The sequence below is a fragment of the Salmo salar genome, chromosome 10 (assembly GCF_965601325.2).
Source record: "Salmo salar chromosome 10, fSalSal1, whole genome shotgun sequence".
In the NCBI taxonomy this organism is placed as follows: domain Eukaryota; kingdom Metazoa; phylum Chordata; class Actinopteri; order Salmoniformes; family Salmonidae; genus Salmo; species Salmo salar.
In genome coordinates, this window is record NC_138300.1 from 85,796,099 (window position 1) to 85,821,400 (window position 25,302).

General features: G+C 43.0%; 2 protein-coding genes across 4 annotated transcripts in view; one reads left to right on the top strand and one right to left on the bottom strand.

Moving 5' to 3' along the window:
• Positions 1–2,286: 2,286 nt before the first annotated feature.
• ldhd (lactate dehydrogenase D) lies at positions 2,287–11,909 on the top strand. Of its 3 annotated transcripts, XM_082957205.1 has the most exons (12): positions 2,296–2,524; positions 5,762–5,855; positions 6,324–6,436; positions 6,813–6,940; positions 9,150–9,291; positions 9,594–9,753; positions 9,946–10,145; positions 10,406–10,534; positions 10,681–10,808; positions 10,924–11,014; positions 11,144–11,255; positions 11,360–11,909. In XM_082957205.1, exons 3-12 carry the CDS (start codon positions 6,376–6,378, stop codon positions 11,523–11,525), a joined length of 1,317 nt encoding a protein of 438 aa, XP_082813331.1. In that variant the 5' UTR covers positions 2,296–2,524; positions 5,762–5,855; positions 6,324–6,375; the 3' UTR covers positions 11,526–11,909. The 3 variants fall into 3 exon arrangements, with proteins under 3 accessions (XP_082813332.1, XP_013979850.1, XP_082813331.1); XM_082957206.1 differs by lacking the exon at positions 5,762–5,855 and having other exon boundaries at positions 2,287–2,524; XM_014124375.3 differs by lacking the exon at positions 5,762–5,855 and having other exon boundaries at positions 2,292–2,524; positions 6,799–6,940.
• Positions 11,910–12,108: 199 nt separating this feature from the next.
• The window catches only part of znrf1 (zinc and ring finger 1), a 31,379-nt gene continuing 18,185 nt past the window's right edge, over positions 12,109–25,302 (bottom strand). The window contains exons 3-5 of the mRNA XM_082957207.1: positions 17,325–17,430; positions 15,338–15,432; positions 12,109–14,557 (exon numbers count right to left, since the gene is read on the bottom strand). Coding sequence (XP_082813333.1) covers positions 15,375–15,432; positions 17,325–17,430 — 164 coding nt within the window. The 3' untranslated portion in view covers positions 12,109–14,557; positions 15,338–15,374. The remainder of the gene's footprint in view (positions 14,558–15,337; positions 15,433–17,324; positions 17,431–25,302) is intronic.

The following is a 25,302-nucleotide window of genomic DNA, read 5'->3' on the forward strand; positions in this document are numbered from 1 at the left end:
AGAATAGCCTTGAGGAGACTTGTGGTACCATACTCCCATCTAGTGGAATGATGCTATCACTATAGGCTTCTTCCCTATGACAATTGCCTTTATAAATGCATCACCATTCAATGTGTCACTTTGACTTTGGCCAAATTGATTAAAAAGCTTGGCTTATTTAAAAGGCTCACAGTAACAAATTGATAGCTATGGCTTTTGTTCATAGATATGGCTATGTCTTACAAAACTTGGTTACAGTCGAATGGATAGTAGATTATACAAATTATTCCAAATATGTTATTCAAGACAAACCACTGTTTAATGTTAAAATTTGAAACACTAGAAACCTGATTGGTTTTGCTTGATATTGCTGCTCAATGTGTAGGTAGTGTCTCGAGCCAGACGGATTACTTCCGCAATCTTTGAATGCTAGAGTTAAAAAAAGGTCCAATACAGCTGTTTTTATCTCAATATAAAATCATTTCTGAGTATCTTACTGTAATTGCTTTCAATTAAAATGGTCAAAAAATAAACAAAAATAGCTTCTTAGCAAAGAGCAATTTCTCAAGCAAGAATTTTGCTAGGACTGACTGGGAATGGTCTGAGTGGGAGGGGACAACTGAAAACTAGCTTTGGAACTCTGTAATTGATCTATTAACTAATTTTGCGCCTGGCCAAAACTCCATCCCACCAAAACAGGCCGAAATTTCAGGAGGTCTTTTCAAACAGCTTTACAACAAAATGGCATCATCATACATTTTATAATATTATTCCAACCTCAGTGTGGAGAAATATATATAACACAGGGAAATCATGTTTTTGACTGCACTGGGCCTACAAGCCGTTGCCCAAGGTCTGGCTAGTTGAGACTAATGTTTAGGCAGGTACCTGACGTGAGGTCGACATCTGAAGTGCGATGATGCGAAAGTGTAAGACTGGCACTGTTAAGATCAGACACTCGTCTCCTGAGTATGCACCTTCGTTCAAGGTGTACATACCTATGTCTCCTAATTACAAACTAAGTAATCTTACCTATAGGTCATCAAGCTCTCTTGAGAACCTTGATTAACCGCGAAATGGAGTCAGTCAGCAGTGGTGAGCGCTCTGAAGTTGAACCAGTTCAGGATGTATTGGGCCTACCTGTGGTGACAGGTGTGGTAGAGTCTTCCAACGTTTGCCCTGAGAACCGTACCAGAGATGATTTTGGACAGGTAGGAGTGCGATTTTTGGAAAGAGTGGATTCCTGCTTTTTGGCCAACCCATACATTGAGTCAAGCTGGGTAAAGGACAAACTGGTTATATTTGTGAAAGTTTCGAGAAGATTAATTGTTTAGATTTGTTTATCTACCTCCTAGAGGAAGTGGGCACTTGGAGTCACGTGGCTCGGGACTCAACCTGTGGTGGGCTTTTCTCTCCGGAGCCACTAAAAAGGGTGATCAGTGGGATAGCGTTGAGTGTAGAGGTGGATGAAATTAAAAGGTATATTCCTAGTGTTTGTGACACCAGCCGTTTGGTAAGACATAGACTCGGTGGCAATGGCGAGACTGAGAATACCCTGTCTGTCATGTTTAGCTTTGCTATTCTGTGAGGGCCTATGTTCTGAACCCGCTTCGGTGCTTTAGGTGCCAATGATTCGGACATGTTGCAGCAGTGTGTAGAAGGGAGATCCCACGATGTGAGAAATGTGCAGGATGGTATAGTCAGAGGGAGTGTGCAGTTGGGATAGAGAAAGCACTGTAGTCAACTGTGGGGGCGCCCATGCAGCTGGGGATCCGAAGTGCCCCGTGAGAGAGAGACAGGTTGAGATTGCCAGAGTTCATGTGGGGCAGAAAGTTTCCTATGGGGCAGTGAAGAGAGTAGAAGATAGCCCAAAGATGAGTGAGTCGACTGGGATACCCCCATGAGTAGGCCTGAAGAGAGAGAGCCAGCGAGGATGAGTTTTAATAAGGTTGGATTTCTTGCATTTATAGCCATGGTGATCAATTGCACTGCACTAATGGAGCGGAAATCACAGAAAATAGATGTGGTAGTTGCAGCAGCAGATAAATATTTGTGTGGGAAATATTTTTAGTTTAGAAGATCTACAGGACGTTTTGAGAGAAAGGGTTCTATCCTCCCAGGCTCGTTTAGGGCCAAAGTTGTGGGATGGGGTGGTGGGATAGTGTATAGGTGCAGGGTTAGATGGTGGTGCAATTAAAGTTTTTCCCTTTTTGTTGGTCACAAAATGTGCAATCCGTACTCTGACCTGCGAATGGCAGCAATTCAACACAGCATCTGATCTACCGGAAAACCAAACGAAGAAGAAGTCTCGACGTCACTACTGTAAACTTCTGATCCGGAAGAATACTTTGTCCATTATGAAATCACAGGCGACAGATAAGTGCATTTAGTATACAGTAGTTTATTATAAAAAATATTTCACGGGCCGACATTGTGATCTGTGAATATGACCTTTGCCTTGAGACCAACGCGACGCTTGTACGCTCACCTGTCAACGTCTAATTTTGTGCAGTGTCGCACTATCAAGAAAGAACGCACTTTAAAAGTGAGCATTCAGTTAACTTGGTAATGTGTCAGTTTGTTCTGATATTTTGATCATACCGGTAGTTAATGTTTAAAAGCTTAATGAGCTGCATGATATAATCTTGTTCTGGTAGATAACCGAAATGCACGACTGCATTTATTCTGTAGGCGAGTAGAGCCTTCGCTCGGTCTGAACATTAACATGCATCTCTTGCGCTACTGTTTTGGAAACACAAGAAGCTTATCTTTCACACACACACACATATATATATATATATATATATATATATATATATATATATATATATATATATATATATACATATACATATATATATACATATACATATATATATATATATTTTAACTAAAGGTTAAATTGATACACACCTTGTTAAGGTTAGTGTGGCCATTTCTCTATGTTACAGCACTTGTTTACTGTTCCGAACACCTGTGTGTAATGCCGCGTTCAAAACAACAGGGAACTCAGTGCAAATCATGAAGTCAGTGATCGTCAGGTTGGAACTCTAGAGAGGCCCGGGTTCCCGAGTTGGAATTCCGAGTTGAATAACCCTTCAAATCGATTTTTCCCAGTCGGAGCTAGTTTTTCCCGTGTTTCCCAGTTGTTTTGAATTTCAAGTCGGAAGTCGGAGATTTCCGAGCTCCCAGTTGTTTTGAACGTGGCGTAAGAGTAACTCGGGATGTGAAGCTGAGAGGTGTAGTTTAGTCAGATGGATGCACCCATAGCTGAATGGATCAGTGCAAACTGCTACATTATGTGTATATGTTTTATTTGAAGGATTCTTTCTCACTGATGAAAGATACGATATTTTTCGAAAGCCATATAGCAAGTGATGATGATTTCCATTTATAAACGTTAACATACAGCGTCGGGATTGTAGTTCACGTGTGGCATTTGTGGGCGAAGCTACTGGCTGAGAACTGTAGGGAGAAGGCAGAATGCCACCTAGTTTTCCAGAGCTAGTATAGCCTAGCTATCTAGGCTACCAAATAAGCAAAATTACGTTGAACATGTATTTTTCAGACGTGTACATAACATGCATTTCAGGTTCTGGACGTCAAAAATACATCTTATACGAAAATGAAAAGACGTCTTATACAGACGTCACATAGGACGTTTTTTCCGGATGTTTAAAGACGTCTTCTCCGGACATTGAAATCAGTGCATTATAGGTGTTGAATGAAAGGTAAAATAGGTATTTTACGGACGTGGAAAATACGTATTTTTCAGGCATTTAATCTATGGCCAAAATTCAACTGCTATACATTCTTAATTAAGTAAGCATTATATCTTCATAGGAAAGAGGAGCAGACTGCAGACCACTTCAACTACAATAGCATTCTAGAGTAACGGTTACAGATGTTTTTATTTTTTGCTATGACTGATATGTTGTTTATCTATCTTAGTTGAAAGCACTGACTAAGTCACTCTGGATAAGAGTGTCTGCTGATTGACCTAGACCTAAATGTAAAAACAAATTAGTTGAATGCACTAAGTCACTCTGAATAAGTGTCTGCTGACTGACCTAAATGTAATGCAAAGCATGATGGGTATTAGGCTAATTAGTTTCGCCCCCAAACAAGTACACATTTGGCCTGTGCGAGCCAGATCTAAATCTGAACGAATCATAAAGTACGGCACTGTTTAGTATAGTAGAATACAGTACAGGCCCGGGTTTCCCCATGGCGACGGAATTTAGGCTTATGAGTGTTTTAACAATGCATCTTTCCTACAACTGGCGAAGATGTAACACCCGTTTCACAAAACACCACACAGATAGAACGGTCGCTAAGTGTTTTGTTGAAGCATGTGTCTATACTGATGGAGTCGAAAGAAACGTAGAGCAAAATCTTACCTTAACATTAGAATTATTTCACAATACTGATGACGAATCAGCTCCTAGAGAGATAAACACTCATGGCTGCAAATATTGAGGTGGCTTATTCTAAATCTTATCCAATAAAAATGCACTAAATCACAGATTTGGAACATTGAGCTCATGTTAGGCTACACATCATGAAATATGTTGAGGCAAAAATGACTGACCGGAGCCAAATAAAACTAAATTGAATGAACATTAAATGTATTTCAATATCATTGAAATACAGTATATAGGCCTATGTAGCCTATACTGTACAGTAGGTAGGCTATTTATCTAATGCAGTCATCTTAGTTTTCATTTGAAGCATCTTTTCATCCTTTGCTTGTTTGCAACAATTTCAAAGACATTGTATTTGTAGTCAACTTTGTTGTGAAGTTATCTGCAGTCACAGAGACAGATAAACCTCTTCTGTGTATGAAGTGACACGGAAGGGCAAAAGGGCATCTATCAAAGCACTTAACTGTTCTAAGAGTGGTCTGAGACAGGCGTTAGAATATAAGCGTTTATAAGTGCATCGTTAATAACGATGGTTTTGGGAAACAGCTCAGATATCTATCGATGAACTTAACCTTAAGATGCTTTTGGGAAACCAGGCCCAGTACAGGACAGTAGAGTTTTATTCGGTAGAATACGACACAGTAGAGATACATTTAGTAGAGTACAGTTTAGTAGGGTACAATAGGTTTCCGAAACTCTGTCCTAGGGCCCCAATTGGGTGCATGTTTTGTTTTTTACCCTAGCACTACACAGCTGATTCAAACAATCATAGCTTGAGGATGAGTTGGTTATTTGAATCAGCTGTGTATTTATTTATCCTGGCAAGTCAGTTAAGAACACATTCTTATTTACAATGACCGCCTACCGTGGAATAGTAGGTTAACTGCCTTGTTCAAAATGACAGAATTTTACTTTGTCAACTCGGGGATTAGATACAGCAACTTTTCGGATACTGTCCCAATGCTCTAACCACTAGGCTACCTGCCGCCCCTAGTGCTAGGGCAAAAACCAAACGTGCACCCGGGGGGGCCAGGATCGAGTTTGGGAAACCCTGCACAAGAGTATACTTTGCTTTACTTAAAAAGAAGACACATTCTCATTTACAGCAATGACCTGGAGAATAGTTACAGGACAGTGTAGGGGGATGAATGAGCCAATTGGAAGCTAGGGTTGATTAGGTGGCCATGAGGGACAGATTGGGAATTTAGCCAGGACAGCAGGGTTAACACCCTTACAATAAGTGCCATGCAATCTATAATAACCATAGAGAGTCAGTACACCTGTTTAACGTCCCATCCAAAAGACTGCACCCTACAAAGGGCAATGATCCCAATCATTGGGTTCTTTTTTTTGACCAGAGGAAGGAGTGCCTCCTACTGGCCCTCCAACACCACTTCTAGCAGCGTCTGGTCTCCCATCCATGGACCAACCAGGACCGGCTTAGCTTCAGAGGCAAGCCAGCAGTGCTCTACTATATTTTACTGTACTCTACAGTACTATACTCCACTTTTCTTTACTGTACTGTGCCATCCAAACTTGTTAAACATAGATGTCTATGATTGACCCAAAAAAGACGTCAAATGCTTAGTGGGTACTTTCTTAAGAAGGTGCTGAAAACAAGGGGCTCTCTTTGTCAACCCTTATCTTTTGTCATTTTTTTTTTTTTGTAGTTGTAATTTTCGGGACTTGTGAACAGTAATGCTTTATTACTTGTTACAAGCATGTATACATGTCTTTTTAAGGCTTATAATAATATTTATTTCTGTGCATTTTTTTTTTTATTCACCTTTCTGCCTTTCTTGTGTATAGAAGTATACAGTTTATTAATTCAGTCAGAAGTCCAATAAGCCTATGTGGTTCTTGTATAGTCCCCTTGTTCAGGTATGGCTAAACTGTTACTATTGTGTGACCCTGTGTTAGAATGGTGGGTGGGAGCGGGTGATCCTTGCATTCCGCTCTGTGTGTGGTGAAGATGGAGTGTCCTTGGGTGAAGCAGTCAGGGAGCAACATGGCAGAGACGAGTCTGTACACAGGTGAGCTCAGCCATCTGGCACCGAGCAGGTGTGTCCTGTCTCTAACATGCACGCACACATACGCACACACTCGATTTGTGTATGTGTTTCAGGGTTGGGGTCAATTCAAATTGAAGCCAGTCAATTCAGGAAGTGAACTTAAATTACAATTCAATAAATTCAATAAACTGAACAGTAGAAGCTATTTAAAAAAAAATCAAAATCTGAATATTAAATTCACATAAATTCCTGAATTGACTGCCTTCAATTCGAATTGACCCAACCCTGATGTGTTTCTTGTGATGGATAGCTACAGGGATTCGGGGTGTGCCTTTGTGGTTCTAGGAGTACCCAATAAGTCTAAGTGATTGTTCTCATCCCAGATGTTGCCCCCCAGACGTAGTGGTGTGGCCGCGGAGTGTGGAGGAGGTCAGTGCCCTCGCCAAGATCTGCCACCACCACCACCTTCCCATCATCCCCTTTGGCACAGGCACAGGCCTCGAGGGAGGAGTGGGTGCACTTAAGGTGAGAGCGAATCAATCTGTGTCAAGGAGAAAGATAAATACCAGCCTGGAAAGTTTGATTAATCTCTCTGAATTTATAGAGGAATTTATAGATAATTTGATTAAGCTAATTGATTGTACACAAATTAGCCATTTTAATTGATAGGATTCAGATAATCTTCAATAAATATAGTACCTAACATCCGATTTGGAACTTAATTCTTCCTAACAATGAGTAAGACATCAGGAATCCAATAAATCATAAAAAGCCACCCATGGAGCCAACACACCCCATGCCAATCCAACCCCAACAACCAGTATACAGTATCGTTTATCAGTGTTTGAAAAGTAGTATGGAGTATTGCTTCTTCTGCATCCTTTGTAATGTATTCCCTGTGAATCTGGTGATGGTTTTTCCCCCTGTTCAGAGAAATTAGTCATTGAAGTCACTTGCATTTTTTACCATAAATAAGTGTGAAAGTACCACGTTTTGTCCAATAGATGCCGCTGTTCCTGCTACTGCCACCACACCCTTTTATCCATGTTGCTGGTCTCTTGTGTTAATTAAATACATCACAACATTCTCTTTTTAACTTTGGGTAGAAAACCAATAGCTATTGCTCATGATGAAAATAGATTTTTATGGTCATCCTCACAATTCAAGCCTGTCCTCCATGAAAGCAATTCCGTTTTTCATTCTCGTAGGCTTAATTTCTGTCCATGTGGTTTATTCCCTTCAAAAAGGTCTGGATTAGTTAGACCATTCCTGGTGAACAAGCAAACCATTAGGCTACAGCACTTCAATGGTTAAAGTCCCAAATACACACTGTGTGTATATATAGTGTTTTGCAATGGTAATTGTATTGGGTTGGGTTTAATGGTAAATGTCACTAGTCACACTACATAATAGAGATGTTTTCTAAGAATTTGATTGAATAACATATGACTGCCATGCAATGGATTATATTTATTATTTTACAAGGGTTGTCATAACATTTTAGTCACTAGCCCATTTCTCCATCAACATTTTGGGCTTGAAAGAAAAGTCTTCATATGAGAATTGCACCATACGGATAGTTCTCAGAGAGCTGCCACTTGTTGGACTATTCAAGGAGAGCTGGGTTGAAGCATTAGGTTGCTAAGAGAAGGACAAACTGAATTGCTTTCATGGAGGACTGGCTTGACCACACAATTGACCACACAATACATTTTCATCATGAGCAAAAGCTATTGGTTTTTTCGACCCAATTTCCAAAGAAAATGTTGTGATTCATTTAATTAACACAAGAGACCAGAAAAATGGATAAAAGGGTGTGGTGGCAATAGCAGGAACAGCGGTATTTAGTGGACAAATCATGGTACTTTCACACAAATTTATGGTAAGTAATGCAAGCGACTTCAATGGCTAATTTCTCTAAACAGGGGTAAAAAACCATCACCAGATTCACAGGGATATACATTACAAATGGTGAATAAGCAATACTCTAAGCCACAGCTCCATACTACTCAATCAATCAAATGTATTTATAAAGCCCTTCTTACATCAGCTGATGTCACAAAGTGCTGTACAGAAACCCAGCCTAAAACCCCAAACAGCAAGCAATGCAGGTATAGAAGCACAGTGGCTAGGAAAAACTCCCTAGAAAGGCCAGAACCTAGGAAGAAACCTAGAGAGAAACCAGGCTATGAGGATACTGATTGATGGGTGGGATTGGCCTGGGTGGCTTTTCACCATTTGTCTCACTCAATGGTAGGAAAGGTTCAGACCAAATCGGATGTTTGGGTACTATAATTTGTTGAATATTATGTGAATCCAATTTGGGTGCAATCAATCAGCTTTATTTCTCAATAACAATCTGAGATGCTGGGTGTCATGGCTTGTTGAAATGACATGGAATGACCCTAGAGAGAGAGATTACGAGAGTGAAGGTTGTTTTGTGTAAAAGCCGTAATAATTAATGTTGACGTAGTTTGATTCTCTCGCACAATGTTAGTCGGAATGTGTGTGACAGTAAGACAGGATGCAGTGTCATCATCTCCTAAAGGTGTCTAAATGAAGGGTGCTGTGTAAGAGGTCTTGAAAAAGGGCTCAATGTGTTGTCTGCCTGCTCTGTTTGGTACTGACGTCTGTACAGTGCATCCCTGACCTCTAATAACGTGGGTCCTTGTATTCACAATGTTTCATTGAGGGTCTATAGGAAGTCTTCCAATTGTGTGTGTGTGTGTGTAAGGGCGGGGTGTGTTTTAGTCTGAGGAACATGGACAGGGTGTTGGACCTCCATCAGGAGGACTTTGATGTGAGCGTGGAGCCAGGTGTGACACGCAAAGGCCTCAACTCCTACCTGAGAGACACGGGCCTGTGGTTTCCTGTCGGTGAGTAACGTGACCTGCGATGATGTCACTGCTCCAACGGGCCAGGCCGTCACTATACACACGCCTGAGTTTAGTTAATCATTGTGAAATTAAGTGGAACGTTTTTCTATCGTCAAATAGGGCTCCATGGGTGGAAAATGTTGGGAACCCCTGATATAAGTAATCATATGAACTACTTTCATGTACAATGGTATTGCATGATCGTCATTCTCGCTGGCATTTTGTGCCTGAAGTTGTGAAGGATATTTGAAGTGTTGGGTATGAAATCACTGAGGTGTTCTACTGTCTGTCGGCACACACAGACCCTGGTGCAGACGCGTCTCTGTGTGGCATGGCTGCCACCAGTGCATCAGGCACCAATGCGGTGCGCTACGGCACCATGCGGGAGAACGTACTCAACCTAGAGGTGGTGCTGGCAGATGGATCCATCATCCACACAGCAGGCAGGGGGCGCCGGCCCCGGTAACACTCCCAGACATGGATATATTCATGGTTATATACATCATTGGTTACACTGCTAGGCCTGAAACAGAAAGTGACAGTTAAAACATGTTTTAGTGTTTAGCTATTAACAACCCATGTGGTGTTCTCTCTCTCTAATTTCACCAGTAATGAGGACATGTATGACCTTTGACCTTCTCTCGTCTCCGTTAGGAAGACGTCAGCGGGCTACAACCTGACCAACCTGTTTGTGGGTTCAGAGGGCACTCTGGGGGTGATCACGAAGACCACCCTGCGTCTCTACGGGGTGCCAGAAGCCATGGTGTCTGCTGTGTGCACCTTCCCCTCTGTCCAGGCAGCAGTGGACAGCACTGTGCAGGTCCTCCAGACTGGAGTGCCCATCGCACGCATCGGTGAGTAGACGAGGTGGCCGTTCACTAGTTTAACACAGATCTTACCTCTGCGTTCATTGTTTTCTTACTGTAAGGTGCCTGTCCATCTTAAACTGACACTGAGCAAGAGACTGCTATGCATTCTTACTTAGAGTAACCAAGGGCTTTAGACACTAATTGGAGGACCTGATGCTATTTAAAACACTGACCAAGTGTTTTACCACCATCTTCTCAGTGGAGCTGGAGCCTTGTTCTAATCCAACCACGTCTGTCCTTTCCAGAGTTCCTTGATGATGTGATGATTGACGCCTGTAACAGCTTCAACTCGCTGTCCTACCCCGTGGCCCCCACTCTCTTCCTGGAGTTCCACGGCACTGAGAAGAGTGTGGAGGAGCAGGTTACCGTCACAGGTGTGTGTTTTGTTGCTATACGGTGTTGTTGCTATACTGAATGTGATGTAATTGTACGTTAAGTTAACGTTACTTGCGATAGTTTGCTGTAAATTTGACTTGTGAGAGTGAGATTTCTTCTTATTTGTTGATGGGAAACTGTCCAGAGGAGATCACGCAGGCTAACGGTGGGTCAGACTTTAGCTGGGCACGGGATGCAGAGACCCGCGGGCGCCTGTGGAAGGCACGGCACGATGCCTGGTACGCTGCCCTGGCACTCAGACCGGGCTGCAAGGTAAGTAAGGCTCTGACTCGACTCAAATAATTATTGATAAATAATGTAAATCGCTTTGGCATTATTGTTTGTAATGTTGTAACAGAAATGTGCTGACTCCATTTTGGTCCTGCAGGCCTACTCCACAGATGTGTGCGTCCCTCTCTCTCGTCTCCCTCAGATCATTGTGGAAACCAAGGAGGACCTGATGCTAAACGGACTCACAGGTAACGGCTAGCTAACAATCAACACAGACTCCCTCGTGGGGCGTCACTCAGAGGATACAGTGTTTGTGTATGTTACTGTACACGTTTGTGTGTGACCAGTAGTGTATTGAGGATTCTTTCTCTGCTGAGGTCCGATCGCGGGTCATGTTGGAGATGGAAACTTCCATTGTATAATGGTCATGGACCCCAATGACCAGGATGAGGTCATTAGAGTTCATGAGTTCACTGAGCGACTGGCCAGGTACGTCTCTCTTTCCTTTCTCCTTTATCGCCCCCTTGTTCCTGACCATTGAACTCATTCTCTCTTATCCCTGTATTTATAGTTCTGTTTCTCTCACGCTGTAGGAGAGCACTGGCCCTGGACGGGACATGTACGGGGGAGCACGGGGTGGGCCTGGGGAAACGAGCGTTGCTCCGAGAGGAGATGGGACCCCTGGCCATCGAGGTCATGCAGGGCCTCAAAGCCACCCTAGACCCCAAGAACCTCATGAATCCTGGGAAGGTTCTGTAGCTGAAGGTACTGAAGCTATGACCTTATCAGAGCACTGAATCAATGAATGAAGTGTAATACAATACCTTTGTCTGCCAGAGGGCGTCAGGAGTCTATAGTATTTAATAGCGTAACTGACTGAGTACCAAGGGCAAATTGTGTTATTTTTGCCTGTCCACTGTTTTTCATGTTAAGTTCCTCAGAATTAACTGCTGCTAATTTAGATGTTATTACAATGGAACAGTAGCTTGAAATTATTTATTTAATATTTGCAACAAACCTAATGCAACATTTTGTGTTTTGTTTCTGCTAAATTGTGTGCCCTGTTGATGTGTATTCAAACTGTAATTGGCCACTTCTGATTGACAATGAAGTATTTTTTAATAAAAATCCCTCATATTGCCATGGTGAAGTTGCTCTTATGTCTAAAGATTTCTTCTTACAATCTGATTTGTTCCTCTTAAGACAATCTTAGCTGATGCTTTGAAATTGGGTGAACAAAGTAACTAAATGATAAGCATTTACACACCATTCCATGAGTAGATTTGTTAAAATTAACATTTAGGCCTGAATCTAGTTAATGAAATTACATGGGAAAAACATGTTTATTTAGACTTTTTTATTATTATATTTATCATTACTCATCCCACAGATTGCACATCAAAATCATGAGACAATTAGTCGATACCTCCAAAACAGGCATCCATTCACATCCTTGGAAAAAAAAGTAATCAAAAGACATTAAAACTAAATAAAGCAAGAAATGAAGGTATGGTCCTTTAGAGCGTTGAGCAAGGCTACAGTTAGCAGGAGACGATAAGTTATATAGTTTATATCATAACTGACTAGTAGTCTGTCTCCCCTGTGTTCCTTGTTCAGTCTGAGAAGCTTGGTGGTTGTCTGCTTGCTTAATGAATGGTTTTTGTAGTGCACTCACGGGTATGAAGCAGATAACCCTGCAAAAATACTATTCTCTACATTTTAATTTAGCACAAATGGAAAAAATATTCACCCATTTGTTCAGCTTTGTTTTTTTTCCCTCCCCGAATCATCATTCTGTTATTCTTTATACATTAGAGGGAATCTTCTTAAATGTGAATAAATAAATTGTAACCCCGGAATAGATCAGGTGTAACCCCGGAACCGGATAGCTCAGGTGTAACCCCGGAACCGGAATTGATCAGGTGTAACCCCGGAACCGGAATTGATCAGGTGTAACCCCGGAACCGGAACAGATCAGGTGTAACCCCGGAACCGGAACAGCTCAGGTGTAACCCCGGAACAGCTCAGGTGTAACCCCGGAACAGCTCAGGTGTAACCCCGGAACAGCTCAGGTGTAACCCCGGAACAGCTCAGGTGTAACCCCGGAACAGCTCAGGTGTAACCCCGGAACAGCTCAGGTGTAACCCCGGAACAGCTCAGGTGTAACCCCGGAACAGCTCAGGTGTAACCCCGGAACAGCTCAGGTGTAACCCCGGAACAGCTCAGGTGTAACCCCGGAACAGCTCAGGTGTAACCCCGGAACAGCTCAGGTGTAACCCCGGAACAGCTCAGGTGTAACCCCGGAACCGCTCAGGTGTAACCCCGGAACCGCTCAGGTGTAACCCCGGAACCGCTCAGGTGTAACCCCGGAACCGCTCAGGTGTAACCCCGGAACCGCTCAGGTGTAACCCCGGAACCGCTCAGGTGTAACCCCGGAACCGCTCAGGTGTAACCCCGGAACCGCTCAGGTGTAACCCCGGAATAGCTCAGGTGTAACCCCGGAACAGCTCTAAAATGTTTGGGTTGATGGGTCTTGAACACCTCCATTACAGTAAGTCACATCAGCCAACACAACCAGAGGACATGACCTATTTCAGCAGAAAGCATATGGGGCACAGACAGTCTCTTAGGCCAAGAGGCATCACACACACGAACACACTCAAGGCCCTTACAAAGAAATGACTCATTCTGATCAGTGTCTCCCCATCACAGCAAAAACCTGGCGGACAAAAATAAGTACATAATGTATGTCATGTCGATTTTCTGTAACTGTAAACATTAGCGAAATGACACATTCACACAGGGAAAATGGACATCTAAATTGTAAACGTTTCAAACACAGACCAACACACAGTATTGTCTCAGACTTCTATTTGACCCTTTAGCAAATCAGGCTCTCACTACAGAGATCATCATCATCACCCCAACCACACCACGGGTACGGTGACTGACATCATCCTCACCGCCCCAGCACATAGAACGTAAACCAACGAACCCCAACTGTCCCCCACAACACACAAGCACACATTCACACACCACCAAGCATAAACAATGTACCCCCTCCACACACAGAACAAGTGTAGTTTGACTGGCATCTTCACTGCCCCAATACATATAGAAGCATAAACTACACCCTGACACCGCCCACACACACCCCACACAGACCGACCCTGCCTGCCCCGCCAATTCTGCACCTCACACACCACTACTCCACCTCAAAGCAAAGAATAAGAGAAGCCCATGTGACTCCAGCTAATGAGTGAGTGGGTGGGTGCTGTAACTCTGGTGATTGGGGGGAGCTTCTATCGGATGATCAGACAACGTCCTGGGAGTCGACCTTTCCCTGGCACACAGGGTGCATCCAGCCCGATTCTTCCTCCTCCTCCTGTCTCTTCTGGTGAAGGCCATGCGAGGACTGGATCCAGATGCGTGACAGGGAGCCAGGGAGCGCTAGACTCTGGAGGCAGAATGGAAGGCAGAGCAGGGGGCCAGGGCATGTGGTGGGGCAACTGGCTGGGGGGGGGGGGGGGGAGACAAGCGGCCTGGTGAGGCAATTTGCCTGGGGGGGTGGTCAGCCTGGTTGGGCCGACTGGCAGTCTCTAGGGCTGAAGGGGCAGGGAGGAGGGGCACTCTGTAATGCATGTGGAAGTGACAGTATTGGCTTGATGTTTCTTCTTTTGGTTCAGTTTGCTAGGAATTTTCTTGATAGCTCAATTGATTGGCTGTTTTGATTGTTTCATTTTTTTGGTTACTTCAGTATCCAGATATCCATGGTATGACCATCAAGTGCCCTGAGAGGTTATAGCAAATAATCAAAGTGGATACAGAAAGACAGTTAAGGATGTTATTTAAATGCATAATTCACACTTACAGAATGCTATAATTTCATACCGACTGAGAATGTTAGTTTTATTCAGTACATGCATGTGTGCGCATGTATGCATTATACAGTGCATTTACACTGAGTATACCAAACATTAGGAACACCTTCCTAATATTGAGTTGCTCAATTCGTCTTGGCATGGGCTCTACAAGGTATCAAAAGCGTTCCACAGGGATTCTGGCCCATGTTAACTCCAATGCTTCCCACAGTTGTGTCAAGTTGTCTGGATGTCCTTTGGGTGGTGGACCATTCTTGATACACACGGGAAACTGCCGAGCATGAAAAACACAGCACCGTTGCAGTTCTTGACACACTCAAACCGGTGCGCCTGACATCTACTACCCCGTTCAAAGGCACTTAAATAATTTGTCTTGCCCATTCACCCTCTTTAACCTGGCTCCTCCCCTTCATCTACACTGGATTGAAGTGGATTTAACAAGTGACAATAAGGGATCCTAGCTTTTACCTGGATTCACCTGGTCAGTCTGTGTCATGGAAAGAGCAGGTGTTCTTAATGTTTTGTACACTCAGTGTAGATGTTAGTGAGTGAGCTATTTCAAGAGTATGTTCTCATCATATTACTACTACCACCTAGTTACACTGAGTGAGTGTCCAATTTGTATCATAGTATTCTTGTAAGAATCTCCTGTCCCCAGTCTCCTGTGTGGAAGAGAAGGGATGCTCTCACCTTGAAGGAGTAGTAGGACTAGCAGCACAGAGGTCAGTCAGTCTGAAGGATGCTCAGGGCAGGACCGATTAATCTCAAACCAGGAGTCTATACAGCTGGGAGAGGAAGAGAGGAGAAAAAACAACCATTACATGAATGCACATATCTCTGGCCTCAGTTACGGTATATCACTGAGGCCTAAATGTATTGCCCACTGAGTATAATTCATCTAGTGGAGTCATCTCAGGCTGGGTAATCCTGTGAGCCTGCGTGCTTACTGTACAGTGCATTTTAGAACGTATTCAGAGCCCTTGACTTTTTCCACATTGTGTTACGTTGCAGCCTTATTCTAAAATATATCTTTTTTTATTCCCTCAATCTTCACACAATAACACATACTTCAAAGTGAAAAAAAGGTTTTTAGAATGTTTTGTAAATGTATTAACTAAAAAACAAAATACCTTATTTACATAAGTATTCAGACCCTTCGCTATGAGAAATTGAGCTCAGGTGCATTCTGTTTCCATTGATCATCATTGAGATGTTTCTACAACTTGATTGGATTCCACCTGTGGTAAATTCAATTGATTAGACATGATTTGGACAGTGCATGTCAGAGCAAAAACCAAGCCATGAGGTCAAAGGAATTTTCCCTTGAGCTCCGAGACAGGATTGTGTCAAGGCACAGATCTTGGGAAGAGTACCAAAAAATGTCTGCAGCATTGAAGGTCCCCAAGAACACGGTGGCCTCCATCATTCTTAAATGGAAGAAGTTTGGAACCACCAAGACTTTTCCTAGAGCTGTGCCCTTGGTCAAACTGAGCAATCGGGGGAGAAGGGAGGTGACCAAGAACCCGATGGTCACTGACAGAGCTCCTCTGTGAAGATGGGAGAACCTCCCAGAAGGACAACCATTGATGCAACACTCCACCAATCAGGCCTTTATGGTAGAATGGCCAGACGGAAGCCATTCCTCAGTAAAAGGCACATGGCATCCCACTTGGTGTTTGCCAAAAGGCACCAAAAGGACTCTCACACCATGAGAAACAAGATTCTTTGGTCTGATGAAACAAAGATTGAACACTTTGGCCTGACTGCCAAGCATCACGTCTCGAGTAAACCGTGGCACCATCCCTACGGTTAAGCATGGTGGTGGCAGCATCATGCTGTGGGGATGTTTTTCAGCGGCAGGGACTGGGAGACTAGTCAGGATCGAGAGAAAGATGAACAAAGCAAAGTAGAGAGAGATCCTTGATGAAAACCTGCTCCAGAGCGCGCCGGACCTCAGGCTGGGGCGAAGGTTCACCTTTGAACAGGACAACAATCCTAAGCACCCAGCCAAGACAACGCAGGAGTGGCTTCGGGAAAGTCTGAATGTCCTTGAGTGGCCCAGCCTGAGCCCGGACTTGAACCCGATTGAACATCTCTGGAAAGACCTGAAAATAGCTGTGCAGTGACGCTCCCCATCCAACCTGACAGAGCTTGAGAGGATCTGCAGAGAAGAATGGAAGAAACTCCCAAAATACAGGTGTGCCAAGCTTGTAGCGTCATACCCAAGAAGACTTGAGGTTGTAATGCTGCCAAAGGTGCTTCAACAAAGTATTGAGTAAAGGGTCAGAATACTTATGTAAATGTGATATTATATATATATATATATATTTTTTTTTTTTTTTTCAATTAGCAAAATTTTGGAAAAAACAATTTTTGCTTTGTCATTATGGGCTATTGTGTGTAAATTGTTTTTCCCCCTCATCAATTTAATCAATTTTAGAATAAGGCTGTAACATAACAAAATGTGGAAAAAGTCAAGTAGTCTGATTGAATACTTTCTGAATGCACTGTACAGTCCGGACCAGGAGTTGAGTCAGAGGGTTCGTCAAATGGCACCCTATTCCCTATGGTGCATGTCCTTTGACCTGAGCCGTATGTGCCCTAGTCAGAAGTAGTGCACTATCTAGGGGATAGGATGTCATTTGAGACGCAGCCTGAGAGCTGAGTCGTACCTCACCTTTTGTGATAGATGCAGAGACAAGGCAGTCTGGCGATGGTGTCTCCTTGCTGCAGCTCCTCCAGACAGATCACACATTCCCCGGCATCCCTTGCTAGCACGTCATCTGTGACACGCAAGCAGACACACACACACAGGAAATCAGGCACACACACAAACACATGCACGCACAAAAGCAAGCAAGACAACGGGGAGTTTCAATGACACATCACATTGTACCAAATATGAAAAACTAAGGCAGTGTGTCACTGCCACAAGAACAAAACTAAAATCAGTAAAACACTGGAGAATATTCCACTAAAGCAACAATAGAACAGGTACACCAGAATAGAACAGAGCAAAAGAAACGCAGCTGTGCACTCTGCCATTCAGGTGGAAGAGCATCCAGTCAGTGCGTCAGAGGAGAGGGAGGACTAGGCCTTGTCTGGTTGCTGCTGTGTAAAACAAACAGCAGGGGGCAGCATTGAGCAAAGTCTGGTCTGGACCAACACAACCAGAGAAGAAGAGGCGAAGCAAGAGGGTCCACTGCTGTCAAAATCTGTCCACGTGGGAATACAGCGATAAGCAGACCGATAAGCAGACCGCCTGCCTACCCGCCTTTTGGGACAACGACTACTATTTTTAGGGCAGAGACACAACCATCTCACACAGCATCTCTAACAACTCACTGATGCAGGGTTTTACCGGCTTACACCGGGCCAACACATTGTTTGGCTTCTAGACCCAACATGGCTCACAGTTACTGTCTCTGTGCACAGGAAGACGGTACACGAACCAGAAGACTGCGTGTGTGTGTGTGTGAGCTGTTACTGGAAACATCCAGCCATTTGTTCAGCAAGGTAATGATCAGCAGGATAGAACACGGTAGCTCATACCCCAACAGTGAGTCACTGAAACACATTTTGCAACAGCTATTGTTCTTAGAATAAGAGATTGTGGATTCCAGTAAAACCTAGTTTTAATTTGACAGGAAATGCTGCACTGCACAGTGCCAGAACAGAGTAGGACACCAGACCACATCCTGTTACAGCAACTCAATACTTTCCCTGGAAACACCAGTGTGTGTGTACGCGCGCATCGTTCTTGTCATGACTGTTTTGTTTGTGTGAGAGTGGGGTTTTAGAACAAAGGGTAGACTTAAACAGTAAGGCCCAAGGGGCTGTGGTGTATGGCCAATATATCATGGCTAAGGGCTGTTCTTATGCACGACGTGAAGCGGAGTGCATTTTTGCTTTTATAAACTGGTTACCAACATACACAGAGTATACTAAACATTAGGAACACCTTCCTAATATTGTGTAACGAAAGCTTTCCACCGGGATGCTGGCCCATATTGACTCCAATGTTTCCCACAGTTGTGTCAAGTTGGCTGGATGTCCTTTGGGTGGTGGACCATTAATGATACACACGGGAAACTGTTGAGCGTGAAAAACAGCAGCATTACTGTTCTTGACACCTACTACCATACCCCGTTCAAAGGCACTTATTTTTGTCTTGCCCATTCACCCCCTGAATGGCACACAAACACAATCCATGTCTCAATTATTTCAAGACTTAAAAATCCTTCTTTAACCTCTCTCCTTCCCTTCATCTACACTGATTGAAGTGTAATTAACAAGTGACATCAATAAAGGATCATCGCTTTTACCTGGTTGGCCTATGCCATTGAAAGAACAGTAAACAAGTATGTTTGTGTCATACCCGTGGTATATTGTCTGATATACACATTCTGTTTTAGCCAATCAGCATCACAGACCCAAACTACCCAGTTTATAAAACGGGATGGTGAGGTGGACGTGATTATTGAACCTCTGGTAGTCCATTCAAAGCATTTAAGGAAGTAAAGGTTAGATTTTTAAATTACCCTTAATGAAATGTTTGGTTAGGTTTGAGCACTGGGTGAAAACAGTATTGGAACAAAGGAAAGCGGGAGGAGGAGGGATGAGAGAGGGGATGTGGGGAAGCTAAGGTGAAGGGAGGAGAAGACTGCGTGAGATGGAGTGAGACAGACAGAAGACATATGCTCTGAATGTAAATCAGCTTAGCTGGCTGCCCAGTCCCGTCAACCCTCTGCCTCCCCCTCTCTCCCCACCCCCTCTCCTCCAACATCCTCAATCTCCAAAACTGGTCCTCAGTAAATTTATACACAGCTGTTCCCTTTCCACACCCTTGCAGATAGAACAATAAGCACCCCTCCCCCCTCCCTCCCTCCCTCCCCCCCTCACCTCCTGCTCCTTAGCTTGTTATCCTCTTAGGAGCTATGGCATCAGCGGCTCGCTTTGCATTATGCCAGCCAGCCAGCCAGAGGGAGGGAGGGAGGGAGTGTGTTTTTGTGCATGCGATGTTGTGTACATGGGGAGATTTAGGTCTTCACACTGCAATGTGCAGTATACTGTATATGTCTATATATTTGTGTCTGTGGGTATGCATTATTATTTGTGTGAAGTTAGTTAGGTCTTATGTTTTATGCGTATGTATGCATGTGTGTGTGTTTTCTAGGAATCTAGGGGTGTTTGTGAGTGAGTGACTGAATGTGACACTGTTTTAGTAGAAATGTAAGTTGGAGATTGAAGGATAGGTGTAGCCAGTCTACGTGAGCTGACCACTGTCTTTTTTGGGCTACGACATTGCATGATGATATTTTAATACCTGTGGTTAAATATAGCCCTTGCAGAGAGAGAGGAGATTTGGAGAGAGAGGAGAGAGAAAGAGTTTGGCTTTTACAGCACAGGTGATGGCTGCCTGCTAGTCTGGAGGACACACAGAGACAGACAGGGAAGCAAGCCATGCTTGAGAAAGCCATAAAAGAAAAGTACTTTAATCCTATTTGATGTGTTTGGGAAGAATGCCAAATCTCTGTTGGCAATATACTGTATGCAAATGACACGGAGTGGGAAAAGAGTTTATTTGAAATATAAATGAATAATTCAATAACGTCAAGATATTACACTGTCTCTTACAGTTGATGGTGTACGGCGCTGTTTTTGACCAATATTAATGCACTTATATATTTCTGTATTAGCTGGGTGTCACCACCCCTATGTTAATCTCCTAGCAGGATCAATACTGGCTGGGATAGACAGGAGTTCCCAGGTATAAGCACAATGAAAGACCACTGGGTCAACCACACAAATAAATGTGTGGCATTTCTAACCAGTAACCAATATCACAATGTCAATCTTCTGGCCAGATACCCACACCTCACCCAACCCATACAAACACACACTGTATGGATCCTCTATGTCATTATTATAGACACACACAACTCTAGCTGCAGGGTGTGTGTGTGTGTGGAGGTACATTGGCCATGCAGAGAGATCTGCTGATGTGTGACAGGCAGCGGGCCCAGCTGATTGACAATGGACCACAGAGCATTCTGGGAAATAAGATAAGCCGCAGTCCTGTCCCCATGTGTCACTAACTCAGGAGATTGCAGAGCGAGAGAGAGAGGGTGTGTGTGTGTGGGGGGGGGGGGGGGGGGGGGGAGAAGGACAGACAGAAAGACATGGAGAGAAAGCAAATGTGTCAGATTTTTTTTTTTTTTTGCCAGGGCAGTTGAAAAACAACCCAAAAAAGGAGAGATTTCTCCTCTTACTCTTTATCGGCTATCTCTGTATCACTCTCCATGCTCTTCCATCCTTCTCAGTCACTCTGTACTATTCCATCTATCCATCCATCCATCCATCCCAGTTAGTTTCACTCTACTTTTGCTGCTCACTATCAAGCCAGGCAACCTGGGCTACTATTGCCGGATACAAAGCACGCTAAGCGGTTAGCACTCGTGGCTAGGACCGCACTTCAACTTGTTTCGGTTTTAGGACCACCTATTTCCAGAGTTTTCTAATTTCACGGAGTGAATAGCGGGCTCGTCCTACTATCATTACTATCATGCCTCCGAAAAAAGACGAGGACCCACATCTCTGCTGGACAGGTACGTGAAGTCTTGGAGAAGCAGAAAGTTTTCTATAAGGAAATGATACTTCAGCAGGAAAATAACTTTAAAAGCTTCATACAAATGATCATGGAGTCTACCAACAAATGGCTGGACGACCTGACTAAAGATATACAAGACATTAAAACAAGCCTTCAGTTCACACAGAAGGACGTGGACGTTTGTCTACGCGGAAAGAAATCACCACAGTAAGGGAGGGTCCCCAGAACATGTCTGGGAAGCCTGATTACCTGGATGGACAATCCAGGCGAAATCATCTCGTAATAGATGGTATTCAGGAGAGCCAAAGTGAGACATGGGCTGAATCTGAGGACAAAATTCTAAAGCTGTTTTCTGAGGAGCTACAGCTGGATCAACAGGTAGAGCTGGAATGTGCTCACCGGTCTGGGAAACCAGGGGTCACTGGTGGTGCCAATGGAGTGAAATTCCTCAAGTTCAATGATAAGCTTCCAGTCCTTGAAAAAGCCAAATGCCTTAAAGGGTCCATCTTCATCAATGAGGATTTCTCTGATGCAGTCGGTCAAAGAAGAAAGGAACTAATACCAGCCATGAAGGCTGCAAGAGAACGAGGTGACATAGCATATCTGAGGTATGACAAAACTGATTGTTCACCCTACCGCCCAAGGAGTTAGGAGGAGCAACAGACAAGTAATTCCAGCTCCACACACACATTGACTGAGTATCTCTCTACCAGATTCCAACTGCTGATTCATGTTTGGACATAAATACTGTAAATCTACCAAAGAAAGGTCTGTTAATTGCTCACTTGAATATATGCAGTTCAAGGAACAAAATTCATGAAATATGCTGTCTAGTGCAGTTAAACAATATTCATGTATTGGCAATATCAGAGACTCACTTGGACTCTTCTTTTGAGGATGCTGAGATCTCTGTACATGGATACAATTTGTTCAGGAGGGACAGAAATAGATATGGGGGCGCAGTTGCAGTTTACATCCAGAATCATATTCCAGCAAAACAACGTAAGGACTTCATGTTGAATGGATTAGAGGCACTATGGGTACCGGTGGATTTACCACATTTGAAACCTAAACTAGTTGGTTGCTGCTATAGGCCACCTGGTGCTGATGTGAAATATATTGATGTAATTTGCGAAATGTTGCATAAGGTATCTGATGAAAATAGGGAAATATATTCCAATGAGAAAGAAACGTATTTCTGTTGCGAATGTACAGTTGAAGTTGGAAGTTTAAATGTATTTGGCTAAGGTGTATGTAAACTCAGTTTTTCACAAATTCCCTCTCTTAGGTCAGTTAGGATCACCACTTAATTTTAAAAGTGTGAAATGTCAGAATAACAGTAGAGAGAATAATTTTTTATTTCAGCTTTTATTTCTTTCATCATATTCCCAGTGGGTCAGAAGTTTACATACACTCAATTAGTATTTGGTAGCATTTCCTTTATATTGTTTAACTTCGGTCAAACGTTTCAGGTAGCCTTCCACAAGCTTCCCACAATAAGTTGGGGGAATTTTGGCCCATTCCTCCTGAGCTGGTGTAACTGAGTCAGATTTGTAGGCCTCCTTGCTCGCACACGCTTTTTCAGTTCTGCCCACACATTTTCGTTAGGAATGAGGTCAGGGCTTTGTGATGGGTACTCCAATACCTTGACTTTGTTGTCCTTTAGCCATTTTTCCACAACTTTGGAAGTATGCTTGGGGTCATTGTCCATTTGGAAGACCCATTTGTGACCAAGCTTTAACTTCCTCACTGATGTCTTGAGATGTTGCTTCAATATATCCACATACTTTTCCTTCCTCATGATGCCATTTGTTTTGTGAAGAGCACCAGTCCCTCCTGCAACAAAGCACCCACACAACATGATGCTGCCACCCCCGTGCTTCACGGTTGGGATGGTGTTCTTCGGCTTGCAAGCCTCCCCCTTTTTCCTCCAAACATAACAATGGTCATCATGGCCAAACAGTTATATTTTTGTTTTATCAGACCAGAGGACATTTCTCCAAAAAGTATGATCTTGGTCCCCATGTGCAGTTGCAAACCATAGTCTGGCTTTTTTATGGCAGTTTTGGAGCAGTGGCTTCTTCCTTGCTGAGCGGCCTTTCAGGTTATGTCAATATAGGGCTCGTTTTACTGTGGATATAGATACTTTTCTACCTGTTTCCTCCAGCATCTTCACAAGGTCATTTGCTGTTGTTCTGGGATTGATTTGCACTTTTCGCACCAAAGTATGTTAATCTCTAGGACACAGAACGCGTCTCCTTCCTGAGCGGTATGACGGCTGCGTGGTCCCATGGTGTTTATACTTGCGTACTATTGTTTGTACAGATGAACGTGGTACCTTCAGGTGTTTGGAAATTGCTCGCAAGGATGAACCAGACTTGTGGAGGTCTACAATTATTTTTCTGAGGTCTTGGCTGATTTCTTTTGATTTTCCCATGATGTCAAGCAAAGAGCCACTGAGTTTGAAGGTAGGCCTTGAAATACATCCACAGGTTGACTCAAATTATGTCAATTAGCCTATCAGAAGCTTCTAAAGCCATGACATCCTTTTCTGGAATTTTCCAAGCTGTTTAAAGGCACAGTCAACTTAGTGTATGTAAACTTCTGACCCACTGGAATTGTGATACAGTGAATTATATGTGAAATAATCTGTCTGTAAACAATTGTTGGAAAAATTACTTGTGTCATGCACAAAGTAGATGTCCTAACCGACTTGCCAAAACTAGTTAGTTAACAAGTTAACAAGAAATTTGTGGAGTGGTTGAAAACAAGTTTTAATGACTCCAACCTAAGGGTATGTAAACTTCCGACTTCAACTGTATGTAACCTGACCCAAATTGACATTACCAACCAGAACGCTCACTAATAGGTCCGGTATCACATCATCAACTTATATCGATCACATTTTTACTAACATGGCTGAAAATTCTTCTAAAGCTGTATCAGTGGCACAAGGTTGCAGTGATCATAACTTGGTTGCACTCACTAGGAAAACTAAAATACCTAAAATAATCTACCGCAGGTCCTACAGAGGGTTCAATCAGGACTCATTTGTGGATGAGATTACGAATGTGCAACGGTTAGAAGTGTGTAGTAAAGATGATCCTGAAATGTCACTAAGTTTGTTTATGAAATTATTTATGAGTATAGTTGATAAGCACACCCCTTTAAGAAAATGCACTGTGAGGTCAAACGGCGCCCCATGGATTGATGAGCTGAGAAATTGAATGATTCAACGTTATGATGCCAAAAAGGTAGCAGATAAATCTAGCACTCTGTTTGATAAGCAGAGTTATTGTAAATTAAAAAAATCTTGCTAAACAAAGGAAAGGAGAAAGGATTCGATCAGCACAAAATTAATGAAGGGTGATGGGAAAAAGCTGAGGGGAACGTTGAACACTATTATGGGTAGGAATTCGAACATGTCTGCCTCTTTTGTTGAATCAGAGGGTATATTTATTACAAAACCACATGACATCGCAAAACTACTTCAATTAATATTTTACAGGCAAAGTGGACAAGTTGAGGAATGCTATGATTCCAACTGATGGCTCAGTGGCATATACCCTTATAAAAGATTGTATCATGAAGGAGAGGCAATGGATGTTCGAATTTCATCAAATAGAAAGAAGAGGTAGAAAGGATGCTGTTGTCTCTTTTGGATGACAAGTCGCCTGGTACAGATAATCTTGATGCCAAATTGCTTAGAGCTACAGCTAGCCAAATATCTACCCCAATCTCTTATATTTGTAATAGGTGCTTGATGTAGTGGGTTTGCCAGAAGTCTGGAAAGAGTCAAAGGTTATTCCACTACCTAAGGATAAAATAAAAAAAATCTGCATTTACTGGTCCTAATAGTTGTCCTATAAAGTTTGCTGCCTGAGTTAAGTAAATTATTGTATCTGTACAAATCAAGGATTATTTCTCATGTAGTGATCTGATAACGGGTTTCCAGCATGCATACAAAGAAGGGCATTCTACGAGTACTGCTTTAGCACAAATGACAGATTATTGGTTAAAGAGTATGGATGACAGGAAGTTAGTT